The sequence below is a fragment of the Seriola lalandi genome, unplaced genomic scaffold (genome assembly GCF_002814215.2).
Source record: "Seriola lalandi dorsalis isolate HSWRI2012SDOR001 ecotype SW California unplaced genomic scaffold, Sedor1 jcf7180002053930, whole genome shotgun sequence".
NCBI lineage: Eukaryota > Metazoa > Chordata > Actinopteri > Carangiformes > Carangidae > Seriola > Seriola lalandi.
In genome coordinates this window covers 566,673-590,155 of record NW_019524483.1, presented here as the reverse complement: position 1 = coordinate 590,155, position 23,483 = coordinate 566,673, and the positions used below count along the sequence as shown (strand labels likewise).

The 23,483-nt window shown below is 41.0% G+C and overlaps 3 protein-coding genes and 2 non-coding genes across 5 annotated transcripts; 2 read left to right on the top strand and 3 right to left on the bottom strand.

Moving 5' to 3' along the window:
• Positions 1-648: 648 nt before the first annotated feature.
• On the bottom strand, positions 649-6,820 carry rps27.2 (ribosomal protein S27, isoform 2). Its single transcript, XM_023402399.1, has 4 exons — positions 6,755-6,820; positions 6,130-6,238; positions 3,755-3,865; positions 649-1,860 (listed from the first exon to the last, which is right to left on the bottom strand). The coding sequence occupies exons 1-4, from the start codon at positions 6,758-6,760 to the stop codon at positions 1,832-1,834; spliced, it is 255 nt and encodes an 84-aa protein (XP_023258167.1). The 5' UTR covers positions 6,761-6,820; the 3' UTR covers positions 649-1,831.
• On the bottom strand, positions 2,692-2,823 carry LOC111652213 (small nucleolar RNA SNORA13). Its single transcript, XR_002760588.1, has one exon. It is a non-coding gene; the product is annotated as a small nucleolar RNA SNORA13 (small nucleolar RNA).
• On the bottom strand, positions 3,994-4,125 carry LOC111652211 (small nucleolar RNA SNORA13). Its single transcript, XR_002760587.1, has one exon. It is a non-coding gene; the product is annotated as a small nucleolar RNA SNORA13 (small nucleolar RNA).
• A 1,587-nt stretch (positions 6,821-8,407) lies between the features above and the next one.
• rab13 (RAB13, member RAS oncogene family) lies at positions 8,408-14,003 on the top strand. Its single transcript, XM_023402404.2, has 8 exons — positions 8,408-8,973; positions 9,742-9,802; positions 10,212-10,272; positions 10,399-10,476; positions 11,350-11,439; positions 11,791-11,856; positions 12,011-12,061; positions 12,203-14,003. The coding sequence occupies exons 1-8, from the start codon at positions 8,850-8,852 to the stop codon at positions 12,272-12,274; spliced, it is 603 nt and encodes a 200-aa protein (XP_023258172.1). The 5' UTR covers positions 8,408-8,849; the 3' UTR covers positions 12,275-14,003.
• Positions 14,004-14,930: 927 nt separating this feature from the next.
• Positions 14,931-23,158, top strand: entrep3 (endosomal transmembrane epsin interactor 3). The gene is made up of 14 exons (XM_023402413.2): positions 14,931-16,124; positions 16,219-16,275; positions 16,769-16,876; positions 17,042-17,158; positions 17,294-17,401; positions 17,602-17,762; positions 17,858-17,957; positions 18,064-18,136; positions 18,830-19,127; positions 19,283-19,644; positions 19,727-19,768; positions 20,390-20,565; positions 20,693-20,839; positions 21,009-23,158. The coding sequence occupies exons 1-14, from the start codon at positions 15,891-15,893 to the stop codon at positions 21,264-21,266; spliced, it is 2,241 nt and encodes a 746-aa protein (XP_023258181.1). The 5' UTR covers positions 14,931-15,890; the 3' UTR covers positions 21,267-23,158.
• Positions 23,159-23,483: the final 325 nt, after the last annotated feature.

The window sequence follows — 23,483 nt, the reverse complement described above, 5'->3', positions numbered from 1 at the left end:
ATGTAATGTGTGTGCCCTGATACTTAAAAGTAGAGCTCATAAATAGAGCTGTCTGTCACAACCTCACTGGACAGGGTTCAGACCCTGTCTCCACTCCACCTGTATAATTATATCCAGCAGTCAGACATCAAAACAATCAGTGACCTTACAGGGAGCCAGGCGTCCACAGGTCAGTTTCAGAGGTTCTCCCGCAATCATCTGTTTACAGTAGAAAAGGCAACAAAGCATCAAATTAGCTCATTATTACTGTGTCCAAATAACAACGTGGTTTTCAGCCCATGGTGATTACTGAAATTGTCCTGTTGTCTATCAAATAGGTTGTTATTGGCAAGTCTGCTTGTTAGTACATATACTGGTAATATAAGTCTTTTTCAGTTTTAAAAGCTGTCCAAACTAACACAGCTCCTATTCTGGTGCTTCACGAGACTGTTTGTGTAACAGAATACAGTGAAATACAGTTAAAGCTATACACCATGCAGTGGATGTGTGGAAATGCTGTCTGCAACTGTTAATCCCTTAAAAACAATTTGAGACTATGGAGTAAATGAGATTTAAGTGGTAAACCAGTGAAAAATGAATGAATGTAGAATTATATTTTTATAATTTATTTTTGTATTACTCATTCAGTAACCAGGAGGCACATCAGAATTATATTTCCCTTGATTTTATTTGTAAGCTGTGTCCAATGTACAAGCAAGACAAAAGAAAAATGTCACTATAGCAACAAGATAGCTATCATTGAATCACTCCCTCCCTTGATTTAATTTGTCTTTTCAAAGTACAACTCAAAGCTGTCACATACAGACTGTGCAAATGGCCTACATGCTCACAAGCCTTAAACAAAAGCTGTGAATAAACTGTAGGTCACAAATCTTAGTTTGAATCGTCAAGTTATTCCCACTATTCTTAAACTAGTGAGTTGTTTTTTTGCAACTTGACAAGAATTCATCCCACATTATCATTTTCACAGGAAGCTTAGAAGCAGTAAATTCACAACCACAATGTTCATTGTGATGCCATTTGGTGTCACATCACTGTGTTTGTTTTACAAGCAACAGGAAACACAGGAAGAGCCGGAGATGACTTTCCCCTGAATCAACCCTCGTTCGGGGGGGGGGGGGCAGCTGCACCGACGCCACTGACTTTGGAGCAGGCACTGAGAAAATCAGTCTACCTTTTAATAAAATGTTTACTTCACTGTGGCTTTCACTTGGCATAGGTATATAGTATCTGTTAATGTCTGTCTTACATCAATATTCAGCTTTGCAAAGTGCAATTTTTTTATTATAAAACGTTGTAACAGAGGACAGATTGTTGGATGTAATTTGCAATTTCAGCCACAATGTCTCCTTTCCTGGAACTGGTTAAGTGTTTTCAAAGGTGCTGAGCAACTGCTGGGCAATATCTGCAAGGCTCATCTTATACCCTCACATTGCTCTAAATGTTTGTGCTTAATCACTGAAGGGTGTAATGCTAACAGACGCAAAAACCCGTTGAGGCCACACTGTCCTCAAACGCCCTGATCTTTACCAGACAAATGACATCGAAGAACCTTCAAGAGATTAAAAACAAGAAACTGGATGACAAAGATACAAGATTATTTTAACAAAAAAAACAACCTAAGTTTATTAAGAGAGAAGAATTTATGTGGTACTTGGTGGGATTAAACAGGGCCAAGAATTTTTTTTGGATAGACTTTTTCTAGTATGACATTATTGGCATTCCCACTCTCCATTCCCTGTTTGTTGCATCAGCTCCATGGCAGTGTAACTTGATGTGTATCAAGTTGTGTTCTCTCTTCCTCGATGGTGTCCAGCCTCGTCTGGTCAAACTAGTGCTGTTTCCTCCTGAATGAGCAGCCTGATGATACAGAGAGAGAGACTGATTAATTACAATATTAACAAAAAAAAAAAAAACAATACAACGGTGCTGCTGACTGTCTTGTAACTAACATTTTGTGCATCCTGTTTGTGCAAATGAGGATCAAATCAAGATTAGTAAATAACCTTTCAGTAAAAGGCAATGCAATTAGGGTGCAACTAATTTATTTTCATTATTGAATCTGTTCAGTATTTTCTAGCTGAATAAATTTAGCATGTAAAATTCTGAAAATTGGGAACATTTCTGACATTTCAGAAACTGGAACAGAGAATTGTGGATCAATTTTAGTTACATGTCCCTATTAAACAGCTTACTGTCAAATTGTCACTGTAATTGTAACTGCAAACAAGATTTAGAAAGGATTAACAGTAACAAAGCTCGTCACTGTAGCAGGCAGAGCGTATAAAACTGACTGAGAAGGGTGCAATATAGAAAACACTAAAATTCATGTTGCTTTCTGCCCTTTCAGACTGAATCACCGCCAAAGTGGTTTTAGTGCCAAGGGTTAAAGCTGCACCCATAGTAACTCAGAGCAGAGTGCATTGAGAAGCCCTTGGTTACCACGGCAGCAGAGCAGATGATAGAGTGGGTGGGACAATGAGCACGTCGGTAAGAAACCTTGACCTAAAAGCTCATCCAATTCACTAATGTACTGTACAGTGCATGAACATTTCTTCACAGTGGTGAAGCAATTCTCATCATTTCCTATCAGAACTTTTATCAGAAGAGACAGATTAGCTGGAACTACTTTCTGATGTAATTTTTCCGAGAAGTCTAAAGAAATGTTTGTGAATGGAAAAGCGTGTGTAAGTTTGTGCTTGCAGTTGTTTGTGAAGAAATGGATCAGTGATGATGAATTTCTGTCACAACCACAAGAGTCACTGTATGCCTTAGTTGACACCCTGTTCATGAATAATACAATGAAAGGGCAACACAAAGGCAAATATCCAGGTGTTAGTTCAGAGATGTTTTGTACAGTGAAGTTCTGCCACCTGACCCCAGCCCAAGAGGCCCAGACAAAATATTAAGTTTTGGAACATTTTGCTGTGCTTTTGTTTGCTTTGAGCTTGGGCGAGGTTCAGCTACGATAATTTTCAAATGTAATTTTATTAATCAATTTCTGTTTTTCTCCTTCTAACTGAGCCAAAACAACTGCTGCACCCAGAAACCCATCACTATACTTTATTTATGCTTAAATACCACCAGGTTTTCTGCATCTCAGTTTGTGGCTACTTGACGCAACACCCCTTTATGTAAGAATATTCACTACGTGCGTACAATGAAGTTTTACAATGATTAAGGCGTTAAAATAACATTTTAAAGAAGGGGCACTTTACAATACAGGGTCACAGGATGAGAAAATGATGCATGTGTTGATGATATTTATGTTGATATTTGCACAGGACCAGATTGTTTTCAGGCCTCTGGGGTCTCAGGCCAGGTATCCACCTGGTGTGTTACTGGTACTTATGCTGCATTAGCCTGGTGAGATAACAGTAATAAATGGAATAAAGCAAATATATATCTTTGGGTGGGTTCAGGTCTCAAATGTGACACCAGATGTGGGAGGTTGGGACTTATGAATATGAGGCGGGTTCAGGCCCATGCAGAACTCTACTGTACTAGGACATGTGATGCCTTCTGTCATGCAGTGTTAAAAGTAGCCCACACTCGCAATTGCTTAATGATCAATTATTCAAGCATGTGTAACACTTGCACAAAAATAGATCATAGAAAACTCCATACTGACACATGACACATTTATCTGAAGGCGTGAGTTTTTATATGTGGATGTGCATTGCAACACATATTTAAGATGCAAAGGTAACAAGTTTTCCTCAGCACGCATGTTGAATTTAACAGTGTGTCGTACCTTCTGTCAGTCGAGCCTTCCCTCCTGTAGGCTGGCAGAGGACTGTGGAACAGCCGACACACAGCACTACAGTCTGAGCGTGACTGAATACTGTGGTGATCTTGTAACAGCCTGCAAACAGCACATAACCACACAAATCATTTAATGGGATAACATAAAACAACTACACAAAAGAACCAAAACAACAGCCCACTGCCAAACACTTAACCATTGCATAATCAAATGTACTCTGATCTCTGCTGTGTCCTTGCAGCTGTTTGTGTAAATGAGTCACTTGAAGCTCATTTCACAGACAACCACAAGTGTCATTGTATGCCTTATTTGACACCCCGATCACTAAGGGAACAATGAAAGGGCAACACATAAAGGCAAGTCTTTCTACAATTGCAATTGGAAGTATTGATTCCCCCAAAGAAAGTAAGTATTTATACACTTATGAAATAGGTACTTTACTGCAGAGGTGGATTTAGCTTTTGTCTTTATCAGTTGAATGATACATCAAATGAACAAATAAAGTGATGTGGTATTTTAGAGTAGCAGGGTATGCTGTTAATGCCATGTCTCAATTATTCAACCCCAATATAAAATTGCTGATTTTACAACCAATTGCGAGTCTGTTCTGACCTGAATTAACCCACTGGGAACTTAAAAATGACCCTTTATTTGCTGCAGCTGCGATGTGTTTGTATAAGCACTACCCAGGAATGTGTTCAAGGTGTGTTCCAACCGTGGTGAAGAATAAGCAGCTGTCACAAAAGGTGAGAGAGATGATTATTATATTGCACCTAAAAGGCAATGGGTGTGAGACAATTTCCAAGATCTTCACCATTCCTAGAGATTAGGAGCATTGTACAGAAGTTCAAAACTTATTGCACAGAAAGCCCAATATTTCCTCAAGAGGCCTAAGCCATCTCATCAGGAAGAACACTATCCCCCCGGTCAAGCGTGAAGGTGGGGCGACTTGAATGCGACTTGTATCATGGATTCACAGAGATACTCAGCTATTTTGAGGAGGAATGTTATGCCCTCTGAGGTGAACTTCAACCATGGTGATTATCGGACTCTACAGCAAGATAATGATCCCTGGTTAAGGCATCAGTTGTGGAATATCAGAGTGGCCTTCTCAGTCTCCAGATTTAAATCCCATAGAAAATCTTTGATGGAGTTTTAAATAAGTAGCTGCAACGCAGCGGCCATAAAACCTCAATGAGCAGGAACCTTCTTCATGAGAAGAATGTGTAAAGATTCCATGAGGTGTCAGAAGCTTGTCAGCACTTTCTGAAAACGCTTATTAAAGTTATCAAAGCAAAAGGATGCTCTAACAAGTATCGAAGTCAGGGGCTGAATCATTGATCACATGGACATTTGTCAAGAGAATTAAATGTTTTTCATTTAAACTCAAATCTATGTCAACTTATGTTATAACAAATGCTTGTATGTATCAATAAATATTATTGCTCTGTTTATCAAAACTTATTGTATATTTTCATTAAATTCTATACACAACACCATAATACCTTCTAGTGTGAGGGGAATTGAATATGTCCGATTGCAACTGTATAATGTCATGTAGATGTAGGGGAAGTACTCAAAATCTTTACTTTCCTTTAGATAAAATCTTTAAAATCACAATTAAATTACTCTACAATAAAAAACAAGTCTTGCATTTAGTGTTTACATTTGTTTCAAAAAATTTACTCAAATATGAAAGCTTTAAGTATTGCTTAGAAATAATTAAGAGCTGCAACAATTAGTTTATCAACCAATAGAAAAACTAATCAGAAACTATCTACATAACTCATTTATTAAAGTAATTTTTAATTTAATATATGGCAAAAAAATTCTGTTTTCAGTCTCACAAATGTAAAGACTTCTTTATTTTTCTGTTTTACATGATACTAAAAACTGAATCTCTGTGCAGTGTGGACTTTCGGGCAAAACAAGACATTTGAAAATGTCATCTTGGACTTTGAGAAAAAGGGAAGTTCACATTTCAGTATTTCCTGACAGGAAAATCAATTTATCAAAAAAAGAAAAGGCTGAGATTAATCATCATAAAAATAACTTAGTTGCAACACTAAAACTGTTACTATTGTGTCTAATATTTATTTTTAAAATTGTTATTTTTTAATTTCCATTACCTTTTACTCTTACGGGATGGTATAAAAGTACACTAAACCCAAAAATATAAATAGGTAAAATCTTATAGAAGGGAAACGTGTTAAACGTTTGGTAAATTACCACTTTAAAACCGAACTTAAAGTAAGCACAGCACTTGAGTTATTCAACACCTGTTTTCCTCTCTGTTTATCTAATGCTGCACTGTCTTATCTGAATCCGAGGATGTGGGCAGGCTGCTACATAAACAAACTGACCTGGACATTTGACATCCATAAAATATGAATTAGGACTCTGGACAAGACGCTTTTTCTTGTGTCTCCTCTTTTCCTCCTCGGGGGTTGGGTGCAACAAATCCTTTGCGAGCTGAAACGAAATCAAACATAATCATCAGTATTAACATTTTAAGTTTTTCCAGAAAGTCACAGTAAGAAACTTTACGGCATGATAACAGGAGGGTAAAGGTCGAGATATCTTTGCAGATTTTAAATGAGACGTCGTGAGATTAAAGGAAAGTAAAAGAGAAAGGACGCGAAAAAACGCGGAAACAGCCACAACCATCGCAGAAAATGATCAAACACACACATTTTGTTATTGATAAATGAAAACACAAAACGAGTTTAACCTGTAATGATCTTGATGTCGGTGTGAAATTAGTAAAATTTAAGTTTGCTCGGACTGCTGTCAGGGAGCAGCGTGGGCTGCTTTGTTATCCACGTGTTTCGCCATTTTGCGTCTGTTTTCAGATCTTTACATTTGCGGTACCGCGACATCGACACGTTGACTTAAACATAAATAAAACACATTTTACATTAAATTTTTCTCGTCAAAATACTTCTTAAATGACTGATGGCAATGATAGAAACGTGTGGCGTTACTTACAGGCATGTCTGCGCGTGTGGACGCTTACCGGAAATAGAAATCCTTCTTTAGCTACGTACCGGAAACTGTTGCGTGAAGATCCGGAGGAAGAAAAACCTACAAAAACTTTTTTTTTTTTTTTTGTTGGTATTTGTGTGTGTTTATGTTTTTTACATAAGATACAATTTAACATATTTGTATTAATATGTTAACCTCCAACTACACAATAACGTCATTTTCTATTGACTCAGGCACCCAGAAACCAATCAATAGCCTACTCGAAAGCTGAAATCATTAGTTGATTAATCAATTAGTTGATTGACAGAACATTAGCTATTTTGGTTAATCTGTTAAATAAAATGATTAAAATTCGCTGCTTCTCAAACATGACAGTAAACCCAACATCATGGGTTTACCATAGCTGGTTAGAAAAACAAGAAAATGTTAACTTCGGGGGAAGGGAATAATGATGGATGTTTTTCATTATGTCCTGACATTTTATTTATTGAGCAATCAATCCGTTATTAAAGAAAATAAATGTCAGATGTATAGATAATGAAAGTAATTCTTGGTTGCAGCCTTACAGTAGCTACTTCCATGAAGGAATAATAACACTTTGCTTGAGTTTTTTTTGTGTGTGTGTGTGTTAATTACTTGGCACACAGGAAAAATGAAAGCAATTTCATAAAACATAACTTTACAAACGGCCACACTGCAGGTGTCAAAACTAAAATCATAGGACCTGTGATATTGTAGTGCTTTAATGGTGCAAATTACCAACAAATTTGCAATCAATCAAATTATGGAGACCCAAATGGTTTGGAGTAAATATGGGGCTTCTGGGGGCTGTGGCCCTTGGGCAGTTGCCAGCTTTTCCTGGTTGTTAATCTAACCTATCATGAAATGGGCCATGGGCCAAATTAATTAAACGTCTTGTTATGTAACACCAAATACAGCCATTGAAGACTTCTTTTTATATGTGAGTGGAGTGAAAAACACAAACAACAAACACATTTACTTTTCTTAGATGGAAAACTGCAGACTGCAAACTCCCATTGCCAATTGGGGGAATCAGTGTCAAACTTCTCTGTTTGTATTGTTTATTCTTGCCTGAGGGTGGCGCAGGTTGTAGTGAAACTGCTGAAATGTTGGCACTGACACTCTGCAAATGAATGATGGATGGATGATGGTGGAGGGCCTAAACAAATCACACATATGCATATTAATGATGTCAATGCGGTGGCATTTTTTGTAGATATTCTGATGGGCAAGGCAAGGGTTATTTATCTAGCACATTCATATTCTACTAACATATGGCCTACTATGCCATATTTCATATCAAGGAGAAAACTCAATCCGCTTTATGATGCGTTTCATCTAAAGAAGAGAAGAGAAAGAAGAAGAAAAGAAAAAGAGGAGGATGCATCAAACATTACCACACAAATTCCTTACAAGGATGTTTTTATTTATTTATTATGCTTGCATAATTTTTGATCATTTATGAATCTACAGTTCGCTTTGTGAGGTCTCTGTACATAGACATAGCTTTTCACGTCCCCTCAGATGTGCTATAGTTATACATCTTCTGATCAAACGGCGCCATCTAGTGATCATACTGGGTGCCCGCAGGTCTGTGCCATTAACTCCCATGAAGCACTCCCACACTACGTAGCCTTTCAGCGGATCTGGGATCTGGGCCGACAGCAAGTTTTTTTTTGGAGGCTGAAAAAACACGTAGCCACCCCGGTATGTTTGTAAATGGAGTGATACTGACTGTCGGAGGACTGTAAAATGCACCTCGAATAGATTTGATGATGAAGGCTGATCTGCAGTAGATAGTTTAACTTTGGATGGAGTGTATTTCTTTATCCAGCTCACTCTATCCAGAAGCACTGAGGGGGATCGGAATTTACCGGTGACAAGTCTGCGAGGAAAAAAGGAAAAGTTGATCCACTCGTTACATGGGGTAACATTTTTTAAAAACCCGTTTGTTTTGAATCATAAGGAAAGAAATCAAGATTTAAAGCGTACGTCGATGAAAAGGATCTTTTATAGAGGGACAACTCCAACTTATCCCCTTTGAGTTCTGCTTTAACTTTGAAGAACAGCTCCAACCATGGCGAAAAAGTATGATTTCCTTTTCAAATTGTTACTCATCGGGGACAGCGGAGTGGGGAAAACATGTCTGATCATTCGTTTCGCTGAGGACAATTTCAACTCCACGTACATTTCCACCATCGGTACGTTGTTACAGTGTAATGTTTGCCTTATAACCTGTACGACATTTCTGCACCAGCTTATGATTGGCCTGTCTGAAACCTGGGATGTGAGCAGGACAAATGTTTGCTGACATTTCATTCTTCCTGTATGTGATGCCCGGCACTGCACAAACTGGTTTGTCCGACTGCTTTCATGTCTCAACTAGTCTGTGCTCTCTTATTTGTTCTTATTTTCATTCTGTCTTTTATCTCTCTTTCTTTCTGTTTGTTGAATGTGTGTGCTGTCTCTTCCCTGACCCTCTCTCCGATCTCTCTCTCAGATCTCATTCCTCTCACTTGGCTCTCAGAAGGTCCACCCACCCTCATTCCTATCTCTTTTACCATCTCTACGTTCCCAGAAGAATGGTTGGCTTTCTGGCATGCTCAGTTTTTGCACAGGACAGCCCCCCTCCTCCTCTGCCCCTTACTGTCTGTCCGTCTGTCAGCTTGTGCATCCAGCAGGACAAAAAAAGAAAAGAAAAAGAAAACATAACTCACAGACAGTGCATCCCTCAGGCCTGTACATCTTTCCTTTATGTCTGTCAGTGGACGGGAGTGCACTGAGGGGTCAAAATCACAGTGAAAATGACCATGAATCAGTCCCCACCCAAGTGAGGGTGACCTATATATTCTGCAATGTGTGTGTGTGCCTGGGTGGGTGTGTTTTTAGTTCATATCTGAGGTATTTAACTCATTCTCTGCCCCCCTCCTCCTCCTCTACGCTCTTTCTGTCCTCTTGTTATCTCTCAGGCATCGACTTTAAAGTGAAAACCATTGAAGTGGACGGAAAGAAAGTGAAACTACAAGTCTGGTAAGAGGTGACAGACGGTTGCTTTCTGGAGTTGTTCTGTGATTTGGTGGAGGCAGGTCAAGCTGATACACTGAGTCATGTTCGTCTGTTTTCTGCCTGCCTCTGTCTCATTTTACTGAGAGGAAAGAGGAACCTCCCTCTTGTTCTCCAAATCAAGATTTTATGACAGGGTTTATTGTGCAAGTATCCATCACACATGGCCGCCACAGAGTGCCACTTCATGTCATGTGAGGGTGTTGTTACAGCGACATTTAAATTCAGTGTAAAATGCACATTAAATGCATCACTCTGCATTTTGCTACATCTCTCACAACTTTCTCTTAACTACTGTTGCGTTTTTGAGTCCTTTGCAAGTTACGCACGCATCAGTGCACATTTTTTGACTTTGAATGTGTGTTGCTTTGTGCAGGGACACAGCAGGGCAGGAGAGGTTCAAGACCATTACAACAGCCTACTACAGAGGGGCCATGGTGAGCACAGGACGCCTGCAGAACAAGCAGAGTGGATAATCAGGCTGACATCACTGCCCCTTTGTGTTGGCTCTGTACCTTTGACTGACTCTCCCCTCTCCCCCCTCTCTCGTCTCTGTGTGTCAGGGCATCATCCTGGTGTACGACATCACAGACGAGAAGTCCTTCGAAAACATTCAGAACTGGATGAAGAGCATCAAAGAAGTGAGTCTGTTTCCACTTAACCATGACAAAGGCAAGCAGGAAATACTTAAAAACAGTGCATAGTCAGTGGGAGCCATATTAGTCATGAGTACGGGTCTTTACTCACTGCAACAACAAAGCTAGGGTCATTGCACAACTGGTGATTTTAAAGGGTCAGTACATCCAAATCACACGAAACATATTCCAGCCCTAAAGCTTCTTTCTACTGAAGACGTAGCCTGAGCGAAAACTGTCCACGGTGAAAAATAGTTTTACCTGATTATTGTCTAAGGACAAGAGTTTTTGTTTTTTTTTTGTCTTATTCATCTATCAACAGGACTAAAACTAAATCTAAACAGATCAAATCAAAACATGGCTAAATACCACCAAGTGAGCCAACCTTTCCACTGGCAAGGTTGTTTGTTTTTTTTGAGACAATGTAGTATTTCATTTACTACTATTTCATTTGTTGGACACACCAGGACATAATGTGAGGAAAATATGAAAGTATTCATACAAAGAATGAACACTGCGTAGTAAAATACCTTCACACAATCTCATAAAATGGACGTTAAATCAACGACTTACGATTACTGTGAATACAGACCCACAGTCAGCGTCCACATATGCCCTACTTTTATTTATTTTTAATGAAACATCTTATCTGATACTTTCAGTGACCGCAGAGACCGCTCTCCTGCTGCAAGCAGCTGCTGTTATTGCCTCTCAAGTGCAGATCACTCTGGTTGTTCAGTTCAGACTTTCATGTTAAGACTTCTGCTGTCCATTCCCTTTAATCTCTTTATCTGTGTCTGCCGCCAAGCAAGCACCTTTACCTAAGTACACCCCAACTCAACTTGCCCTAATCAATTAATTGCGTTCCCTCTTTCCCAGAATGCATCAGCTGGGGTCAGTCGGATGTTGCTAGGTAATAAGTGTGACATTGAGGCGAAGCGGAAAGTTTCCAAGGAGACAGGAGAAAAGGTGAGACGACATTCACAGCAATGTAATTACAGCCCATGTGTTGTAAGCTGTAAATGTAATTTTGAAGTATCAGTATTGAGAAAGTACTGTCTTTCAGAATAGTGGGTAGATGGATCGAAGAATGAAGAGCTGCTGTAGTTTAATTGTGAGAAAGAAACAATAGAAAATGAAACAACAGATTATTAATATGGAGTCTCTTTTAACTTTATACAAGGTGGTGATTATTTGAGGAAGGGACAGAGTATGTCACATTCTTGATATGCCAGCTTTGAATTGACTTTAGATAAGAAGCCCTAAGTTATGATCACTCATATCCTGACCTGTAACCAGTTCCGTGTCTGTGGTTGACAGCTGGCTAAGGATCATGGCATCAGGTTCTTCGAGACCAGTGCAAAGTCCAGCATTAATGTCGAGGAGGTGAGCCGGAAAAAAAACCACAGACTAACAAAACACTGTCTTGACACTTCATTAAATTTAAACTCACAAGCTGCTTTTCTTATGATAGTATACATATGCTGCAGACATTGACTTTCATTTTCTCTCATTCGTCTTATGTTTTTGTTTTCTTTAGTCTTTTCTGGCTTTGGCACGTGACATACTACAGAAATCCAGCAAGAAACCAGTGAGTCAGAACGGACTTGTTATACCAAATAACACCAAACTGAAGCTTTTGTTCCTCCATAAACATGGGATTAGAGATGTATGTTATACTGCTTGTGTGTGTAATTTCTTTTTCTTTGTCTGTTTTTTGCTCGTCTGGCAGGGCCCCACAGGGCGAGAGGTGAAGATCACCAGCAGCACAGAGAAAAAAACCTCCAAGTGTGTTCTTCTCTAGATGTGCCAGCTAGCACACAGAAGATAATGCCATACAAATACAGATTTAAGAACACACCAGTATTACTGGAGGAATACAGCGCAACACGTTTTCTGTCTCCATCTGGTGGACTTAAAAGTCAAATACACACAGGTGCAAAAAGTGCTTTTATAGCTAAACAATTGATACTCCCTTTACAAGAGTTTGTACTTTTGTTCCCCAAGAATTTGCCATAAAAAATTATTTATAGATTACTCCTTTGAGATAGTGCCTGTATTACAAATGGAACATATTTTTTGCGAATTCTACTGTGTGTAAAAGTCATGAAGAGTTGGTGAAGTGGAGTCTTCGATGGCCCTAAACTGAGCCCTGATGCAAATTCAAAAACCAGTCCCCACAATGTTTAGTACGGTTGTACATTTCTATTTCTCACCCTGTATTTCTTTAGCTTATCACCACATTATGAACCCTACATCACCACTGTTTAATGTCTTGGAAGAACTTCAGCTGTGTTTTAAAAGTCTTTTCTGGACTGGGTAGCTCTTTAGTAAAACAAACAACAAACAAATTTCAGCTTAATGGAACCAGTTCATTCACCGCGTAAGTGTGAGCACATGCAGTAATAGCTTTTAGTAGTTCAGTGGCAGAGGAAGAGTTTGTTATAAAGTATTTTGATTCATTACATACAGTTCACACAGCAGGCTCCTGGTTGTAGTCTTTTGCCCAAAATGTCATTAAATTCATGGGGCCACGGGCATTTAAATGATTCTGTTAGATGGAAATTAGATGGAAATGCTAAAATGATTGAACAATAAGTCATGAAACACCTTTGTTTGGCAATGCAATTTCAATTTTTTGTCAGTTGACTGTTTCAAATTCAGATGGTTTGTATACTATTACAAGAGCACAGAGAGGTAGACATCCCATTCCTTAAGTGCCATATGAGAAACGGGACATATTTTGCTTCTCAGCATTTTTAGTGGCTCATACATACTTTGACAAATAGATGTCATGAACTGAACATTGAGCTTTAAATGTTGGCTGAAGTTATATTTACATTCCATTATGGTTATTTTGTGCATATCCGTTGAGAATTGATGAGATGTTTCAGTAGTGCACAGCATTATTATAATGCTGTTATGATGCATTCTACAAAATCTACAGCCCCAGATGACTCTGAACACGCTGAGTGCATGACATAGAAATTTCATTGTTACATCCTATAAGAAATTGAAAACATGCTCTTTGCGTTAATGATTTAAACAAGTTCATGTCGGTTGTTTGTTGAGGCTGAAGCAAACACTTTGTTTTAATAGATGAAGGGATTGAGAATGTGGAGGATGGAAACTGAGATAAGTGCAATATGAGAGGGATGAGTAGAGAGATAAAAGAATGATGGATAAAGCAAGTGAATAGACAGGATGTGAGAGGCTGGGAAGCAGTGGTGCTCATCTGTCCCTCATTTGGAATTGATTTAGTGGATCTTGCCTTTTATCTGAAGTGCCTGGTAAATCTCTGACTAAACACTACCACACATTTGCTACATCAGACTTGACAGTCTTCCTCTTCAGGAAATTTTCAGATCATTCAAAATGACTCTGATTACAGGTGCTCATCTGATCCTGACAGTTTTTTTTTCTGCCCAGATATACTATTTCCTGTAACAAGTTTCTTTCACATTCAGTGTATTTTTAGTCCTGCCACAAGATTTTGTCACTTGCTGAATAAAAATGCAAAACTGTAAACATGAGATGTGTGTTGTGGTTTGAAACTGTGTGTTGGTACAATAACTATGCCACTAATATTATATACCACTTGTTCCTAGATTTTATAATTTTTTTTCTCTTGTGTGGAGTCAAGTCAAGCAGTTTATTAATGGATTTTGATCTATAAAAATCGAGCAAAAAAGACATATATGTCATTATGGAGGTGGATTTTTCATAACCTGGCAACCTAAGAGTTGTTCTCTTTAATGGCTAAAAATGATCTATAAAGCAGTAATATATTATGTATTTACCAGTAACAGAGCCATATAGTTACGAACCCTTTATGGCTCTAATCTGTTTGTTGACATATATGGATTAGACCAGGCACCTATGAGACACTAATTGAACCCTTCTCGCCTTCTTTTTAACTACTATCCTCCCTGTACATCGGCCAGTACAGTGATGTTTTCTTTCCCCCTCGTTGCTGCAGCAGCAGGAACTGGAGTCTGTCGCTAGGCAACCGCCCCTCCTTCCAAGCATCAGCATCACAACGGTGTGCGCGCGCTCTGCCGCATCTTCAAGTTGCCTGCACGTTCTGCGTGCCTTGTCATCACGTCGGGCTGGTTTCGGTTTGCAAACACGATACATTCCTCTTTCAGTGTCAGAGCTGCACCGGGGAACAGAGGAGAGGCGTGAGGGCAGCAGAGGGAGGGGCGAGTGAAAGGAAGAATTAAAGATAAACGTGGAAGGATTTCAACATGTTATCCCGGGCATAGGTAGGCTCTTGGCTATGCTGTTATCTTCATGTGACGTTTGGTGGGAGGCAGTGAGGTAAACGTCCTGGATACATGTACACACAGATACAAACACACGGGCTGAACGGGATGCCCGCGTGACTGCAGGGAGGAACGAGGCCGAGAAGGAGGAGGAGGACGAGGAGGAGGAGGAGGAGGAGGAGGGGGCGGGGGGGTCTAGGTGCGTGTGTGTGGACCACCGCAAAACCCCCGAGGTGGAGTTGTCAAAGATCGAAACCCGCGAGGAAAGATTCATCCCAGCCCTGCTGCTATTTTTGGTGCAGTTTGAAAATCGATGTAGGATATTTTTTTCCTGTTCATGTCGAGGTAATTAGTCCCGCTTCCCGAACGAACCCGATGTGATCTTGGGGCTTTTGATCTCCACACCGTATTTTTTTTTTCCCCCCTCTTGTCGGTGACTGGATGAGGACCTAACATAAGGTCGCGGGAGCTCACATTAGCTCCTCCTGAGTGGACAGACCACGGAATGACCGGCTCATGTCATCGCTGCTGATCAGCTGGGTTTTCTTTGGGATGCTTCAGAATTTGCGGCCTGCTCGGGTCTCCAGTTACCGCAATGCCACTGGCGAGAGGAGGGAGAGGTGGACGGCAGAAGACGAAGAGGAGAGAGCAGCAAAAAGCAAATGAGTATAACAATGATGTGAAGACTGGGGAAAAAAACTAGCTCAGTTTGTGAGACTGTTATAATCAGAGAAGTAGGAGAATGGTATAGACTGTACTCTATAAGCTATAATGGCCTGTGAACTGCACGGCGTGTAAGAGACACTGTATTGACTCAAGCAACATTAGTATCATGGCTGAAATGTCAAATGAGGCGAGTAAGGTGGCTGTGAGTGTGTAGCAGCTGCTCATTTCTCAACTTTCTGCTGACAAAGTTCTTGGACTCACTGACTGGACTATAGTGCACACACCATGGAGCACTGCGCAGCACCTATGGCACCTGCCAGTGGAGAGCTTGGTGCATAATTGTGACAGAGTGGAGCTCTGAAGCCAGCATTTATGTCTCTCCCTCTTCTACTCTCCTGTGCTTCTACCCACACAACCAAACTTTTTTTTACAAACCCAGAGTGAGTGTGAAACCTCTCCCGGCCTCCTCCGCTCACAGACGAGCCTGTCATGCCTTCACCGTCAGACTCCAGCAGCGTGGCCTCTGCCTCGGGGTCTCGAGGCTGGTCAGACAGCCGCAGGGGCATGTCGGGCCGGGGTCCTGGTGGTGCACGGCTGCTCCTGTACCTGGGGCTTTGCCACCTGGGCCTAGGGGCCATGGTCCTGGCCTTCTCTTTCACCAGCATGGCCTTCACCTCCTCAGCTCGCGTGAGGCAGTCCTGTCCATTCTGGGCTGGCTTCTTTGTAAGTGTAAATCTGACATCAACTTGCAGCGTTAAGAATGAAACAAGAGATGTTAAAGTGTGTGTCTTCTTGTCTGTGTGGTGTTTGTTACCAGGTGGTGGCATCAGGAATAGTTGGGATAATCTCATGGAGGAGACCTTTGACACTGGTGGTATGTACATTTCCATCTGATAAAAGGAGCGTTCAAGTCTCTAAGCTATAAGTGTAGAACTGTGTGCCATGGAGCAAGGCTGGATTACAAACACGGCAAAGAGTTTCCCCGGGCTCCAGACCTCCAGGGGCCGTAGAAGCCCAGGTTCACTGTTTTTTAACCAGGTTGTGGTGATTTGACATATTTACCAATTCGAAATATGTACCATTCAAGAATGATAAGAACTGAAGTGAAAAGTTGAGAAACCAATTTCACGACAAGCTCAGTTTAGTAGCTGATCGTCATCAGCAGATGGAGTCTGCCCAGTTGTAGATGTCCAATTTATCTGGCAACTTTGACGACTGTGAAAAACTGAGGTTCAGAGTTTATTCTTGACCTTGGAAACACCTCTCTGGCTGACGGTGTGTTTTTCAGTGGAATTACAGGCTGTAGTTTTTGGTTAGAAGAACAAAACTCACCCTGCTGTATATCATATCTCTGTGCTCCTCCACAGGTGTCACTGTTCATGCTGCTATCTGCAGTGTGTGTGATCCTCAGTTTGGCCGGCTCGATGCTCTCCTGTCAGAATGCACAGATGGTCAAATCTATGCTCACCTGCCAGGTACACAACATTATGCAAGTGTTGTCTGCTGCCTCATGCTGAAATGCCCTTATAGCCAGATGCACGGGGAGCGTGCCAGAAATAGTTTTTTGTTTTGAGTGAATATGTTTTTAGTGAGCAGATGAGTACTTCACACCAATCCTCTGTGTATGGGAATGTGTGTAGGTGGAGAATGGTCTGTGTGTGTGTTGCGTGCCCCCTCACACCTGCTCCATCACAGAGGAGGAGAACCTGGTCCTCTACCTGAATGCTGACTGCCACTCAGTCAGACATCAGCTGAAGGTGGGTAGGATGTGTATCTAGACCCGTATTATCAATTTATTGCCCAAGTTAATATATATACTCTACTACAAATAATATGCTGGTTTATTGTGGAATTGTGATTTGTGATTTTTCTGAATGCATACTTCTCTGCAGGACCTTTTGTTCAGTGCTTGTGGTCTCAGCATTCTCTCCACCATCATCTGTACTTTGTCCACTGTGACCTGCAGTATTCACATTTTCTCCCTGGACCTTGTGCACCTGGTGAGTACAGACACAGCACATTTCACATCTACCAGACTAGCAGTTTTTTGTTTTTTTTACATTGAAGTACTCTGAAATTCAGCTATACTGCTGCCTTAAGAAATTCAGGCTTCACATTTTAAAAACACTTTGTACAAATGTTACAGCCTATAACCATCTATCTGTTGGACAATGCTGTGTTTCCTATTCTCCCTGCCTAGCTGGCCCCCCATCGCTCTCGGTCAGTCAACCCAGAATGCACCACTCCTCAGGATGCCTTCCTGACCAACATCATGGACTTTGAGGAGTTTGTCCCACCCATCCCTCCGCCTCCCTACTATCCTCCTGAGTACACCTGCAGCTCTGAGACAGACGCTCAGAGGTAACAAACATAGAGCAGGCGCTTTCAGTGTTTTAATATACATCAGCATCCTGGATAACAGAGTGTAAGATGATTATTTTTGTATTAATGTCCAGCATCACCTATAATGGCTCGATGGAGAGCCCTGTCCCTCTGTACCCTACTGACTGCCCCCCTCCTTATGAAGCTGTGATGGGACAAAGAGCTGTCAGCCAGGTGAGCGTGTGTGTGTGTGTGTGTTTGTTTGTTTGTTTGTTTGTTTGTTTGTTCTGTGTGATGCACCTAGTGATCATGCTGATCCTTCTCTATTGTGACTGCTAAGGCAACAATGTTTGACCCCCACGGCACTGAGCTGTCTGGAGAGAGAGGAACTTCTACTGCCTTCAGTGGAGAAGGTGAGAAAACATCACATCGTGACAGGTTCACCTGTACTAGTTGACAGGAGTCAGTGGCAATGTTGGTAATGTTGGTAATGTTACATTTAAATTCAACGATTAGCTGATTAACAGTGAATCAATAATATCATAATAGTGAATATTAAAAGCTCTTTTTTATATAATTGCCAATTTAATATTTCTTTGACTATTGAAATCTTGGTAAAATAAAAAAGAAAACAGTAGAGGCCTTTAGATTTGTACAATCTAGCGATATTTTCTCCCCATTTCTGACATTTTATATACTAAATGATCAATTGATTATTATATAACAGAACAGTTGCTAATGAAAATAAGTGTTCATTGCAACCCTGATTTAATTAATTGAGGCAAAATGTTCATATTTAAATGTAAACTCCAAACAAAGACTAAAAGGTCGATAATTGTCTAAATGAGATCAAATCTGATGATAAAAACACAATTAATATAGCCCAGAAAAAATAACTTAATCTAAAAACTTGTCTAATCAATTCAGAAAAATGATCAGAGTAAGTTGCTGACTTTAACGGAGTATAAAAAGTCAATGAAATGAAGGAAACTCAGCATACACAAGGACTTTACCTGTCACACAGAGGTATACGCTTCAGATAACACAGTTCTACATACGTAGATCCTGGTCTTCATAATAACAGATTACCATTTCATATTTACCAGTGTCCATGGACAGTGGATCTCTGTTGATGTCAGAGATTGTGGACATCCCTGATGATTCCTCCCCATCTGAGGACTCCTGTCTTATGGAGGTTGGGCTAAGGCACCACGGGGAGAGGGGCAACAGGACCGCTGGTGAGGGGGGAGATGGGGGAGATGGAGGGGAGTACTTCAGCTTCCGTGGTCCTCAATCTCAAACACCAGAGAGTCCTCTGGCAGGAGGACCGAGAGCCAGGCGCTTCCTCAGAGGAGAGAGGTCCAACTCCTGCTCTTCTCCCAGCACAGCCACCACCACATACAGGTGAGGGCATAGACATGGTGGTGTATGGTGTTTTCTTTACTCATCATAGTGCAAAATTATTGGGCTGTAAGATAATTTCTAAGTTAAAATCAAATCCACAATTAAGCCTGTAACTAGTACACACATATTCTGAGTTCTCCTGTGTCGTTCTCCAGGTCTCCAGTCTTGCGTCGCCAGGCCATGCTAGCTAGTAGCTGTTCCCAGCTTGAAGCAATAGGGAGCTCCACTTCTCAACAGCGATCCTCCATCCCAGAGATTCGCGTTCGCCCCTCCACTCCCTCACGCCAAGGAGCTGCTCCAACCTCCTCTGCTGCTCCAGCTTCATCCTCCTCAGCTGCCAGTGAGCAGGGCGGTGGTCAGGGTAGTGGGACGCCCCTTCCACATCAGCCACTGTACCTTCGACGAAGGGCAGGGAAGAGTGAGAAGGACGGAGAGGGTGTAAGAGGGGATAGTGAAGGGCTGCTACGCCTGGTGAGGTCACACAGTGAGCCGGGCCTCGGCTCCTCGACTGATACAGGTGATTCAAACGCCAACATGAAAATTTCTTAACTTTAGTTTTACAGTTTCCATAACTTGTCCTTTTGTCCCCTCTTCTCTAGTTGACTTTGTTTCTGGAGACAGCAAAGCATCTATAGATACAGGTAAAAGCTTTTATATAAAGGGCTTTGAGATGTGGTGTACAGGTGTCTGACTGGTCTGAAAGAGAACACATCTATGTTGTTTTGATGAGATATATCTCAGCAGCTAATGGCCATCATTTATCAAACATTATTAGAGTCTAGTGTAGATTTAAGCACCAGAGGAGACATGCAAATCTGTCCCCATGTGGATGTGATTCATGAAACTCCACAACATCTAAATTAACAGTGATTTGATTACAGATTGATAAATTAGATTCCGCTGTGGAAACAATAATGTGATTCACCAGCTCCTCGTTTACATTATTTTGAGATGGTCTAATTTATGAATGTTTGCTGACACTTGGTAAAGATAAGCCATGGTTAAGGGGCTTCACTGCATGAATTACTCTACATGTCTGTATCTTTAAGATTTTAAGTAGCCTATATTCATTAGCCTACATTTTATCGAACTGAATATTATATTGCAACATTTAAAAACATGATAATGCTCTTAGTCTGTGTTGCAGAGCATGACAACAAGCTGTCTTATTATATATAAAGAACACCCACGGCTATGCCAGATATGGAAGTGTCTACTGAGCGTAAAAAGCTTTCTCCGTTTTTCTCTTTCTGTCTCCAAAGGTCCATCGTCTGAGGCATGTCTGTTGCCCCGCACGTCTTTGCCTCCTGCTGAAGCTTTGCCGAGGAAAGGCAGCATGAAATCAGCAGCCACGGGGGTGCAAGTCCCCACCAAACCCCCACCCACGTCGCCGCTGCGTTTACCTAAAGACTGCCACCGTTCCCTCGGAGACCTTAAGGCAAGTCTTGAAAAGACAGGGTTAACGGAACTTCACAGTTCCCATGTGTTTCTTAGCAACAGCTGGACTGCTGTTTGTTTGCCCTATTTCTGTCACCCCTACACTGATCTTTTCTCTTTTCCTTCAGGTGACTCGAGTTCTGGTGGCTCGTTTCCTGCAGCGCTCCAAACGCAACCTAGCTCCCTCCTCCGAGCATGCTGGGAGCACAGGGCAGGGGCCTAAGAGGCGGAGTGGAGCTGAGGGTGCTGCCACCAACCACCTACCCCTGGAGCAAGTATGACACCAAGCTCTGCTTAATCTAATTTCATTTATGCACCTGTAGACATGGAAGATCATGTTACTCCTCTACTTACCTTTCTACAACGAGTTACGTGCATCTCCAGTTATCTTCATCAGGCTGTCTAGTTTTTGTCTAAATGTTTGCTTGATAAAATCATTGTCAGGTGTTGCGGACCCCATGGAGCACCGGCCGAGAACAGTCCAACCAGCACACTCATCATCCTCCTCATCATCGTGGACACCACCACTCCCATAGTGACAGTCGACACAACCGGCACTACAGCGGCCGAGCACCAGAGGGGATCCACCTGCGCAGCTGTGGAGATTTAAGCTCCTCCTCAACAGCATCACTACGTCGATTGGTGACGCCTTATCCACCGCATGGGTCATCGGGAGCTCTCTACTCAGAGTCTGCACTGTGAGGAGGAGAAGAGGGTGAAGGAGGGATTGGGGAGGAAAATAGGAGGTATACAAGATGGCAGGGTTGCAGGGAAAAAAAGGAAGGTTGATGATGAGCAGGATTTATTCAAGTAAAAACATCTAGTATTGATATTTTGAAAGTCTTCCCTCCTTTTTCTCTTTGCCACTTCCTGTTTCCTGAAGCCAACTGTGCAAATGGCCTTATTCAGTGGTGCTCTTTATCACTCGGAACATCAACCCAGAGCTCACACTTAATTCACTGGTCAACATCAATGAAGCAGTCATTTGATGCTTATTTCTGGCCAGCGTGGTCTTTCCTCCAACAGAACAACATTACAACATTATCGGCTGAGAGCAACCTACCAGAAGCATCTTTTCTGCTGTAATCTCCACCTTCTCCCTCTCAAGAGTCATCTGGAAACATCTTTTCCTCAAGACTGGAGACAGAACTCAACAAGCACTCCATGCTACAACAACCACTTACTCACATGTACATTCGATCTATTACATAATAATGGGTTGCAATATGCATCTGGCCCTTTTGTACATTGCTATATATCCACAGGATCGCTCAGGTGAAGTGATCATAGAAACCCTTATTTTGTCTTCCATTGATAAAAAAAAAAAAATGCATCTCAATAAACATATAGTTAGCTGAGTACAATGTAAGATAAACAGATGAGGTTGCACACGAGGACAAATGCTCTCACATTAAAACCCCTTCACCGAGTTGCTAATTTTGCAATGTTTTTTTTTTTGTTTTTGTTTTGTTTTGTTTGTTTTTTTGCAATTCAGATTCCTACTTTTCCACACTTTCACGTCCCCACATTGGCCTTCAAAGAAAGGCAGCCAGCATTTCTAACACTGACAGTACTGCACGCCACAGACACACGTTCAGCTTTTGCAATGTATTCTCTGTGGGTGGCCCCTTGGACACGGTGGTTTGATTTGCATATGTGCATGTTTTGCTACAGCCTCCCGAGTACAGCAGGAACCTTATGCATTAGATCCTGACCGTCTGTGTAACTAAGTAACATGTCCTCAGAATGTCTTTATCTGCATGTTTTGACAATGCTTATTACTTTTTCTCCTCTTGCACCCAAGACCTATGATAGTAGCGATTGAAATGTGTTTGTGTTAATAGATAGCTGAAGGGAAAGGTCAGAATCAAAGATGTGCAGTGTTTCCAAAGTTTACTGCCAGATGGCCCCAAACAGGCCTCTGCATCCTAATTTGATTTTGATGGGGTCTGAAAATTATTCAAATGCACATGCATATCTATGACACAGGCTAAAGCAGCCTGATCCTGTAAGATAAAGAGGTGTAAATTGCACTATGACTCTGATGAAATGAAGAGTCTCTTGCAATAAATGTACAGACATTATTTGTTAAAAGGTCGTGCTTCACACTATGTGTTGGCACGGTTCCCTTTGGACTTGCAAGGGGTAGTGTGTAGGTGGTTAAATGGAGAATAAGAAAAAAAGAAGCCACCTTGGGCTGCTGACACTCCAGTGACAATGAACATGTGATGAGTCTGGCAGCTCTGGATACTGGATTTTCAAGTATATCAATATATGCGTGTCAGATTGGAGTTTTTATCTTTGGAAAGTCTTTTTGGTGTGCTCACTAAGTGATGATATTGACTCCATATCAGTAAAGGCACATTTTGGAGACACTCATATGTATGTAACTAATTTTAAAAATTTACACACATACACACTCAGCCTGCACACAGATACAGGCACACTCATACACACCCTTATAAAGGCACTGAGCTGTGTTTCTACCTCCTGTCTTGCATAAAACATTATTTATTTGAAGAGATGTATATCTGTATGGCAGGCTTAACAGGATAGAGCCTTGAAACCTGAATAATAAATGTATCTAAATATGACACCTATTCCAGATTTTAAATGCAGTGTCAATGACAAAACTTTCAATGCAAGTTATGTATTTCAACATACGAAATAAATAATAGACATAAAATAAAGTACCTATGTTTATGATTTATACATTTTTCGAAGGGAAACAATCACAGAAAATACTGTAAACCTAATACAGTAGTAGATTGTTTTTTTTTTGTCTCTGTATTGTCCTTTTTTTAATATAGTTTTTCTTCTCATGCAGTAAAACTGATTACAATACTTGAAGCTCACCACTCCACTTAAACCCCGCCTCTTCACAATTCCTATTGGTCAGTCCACGTAAAAGCCCATCCT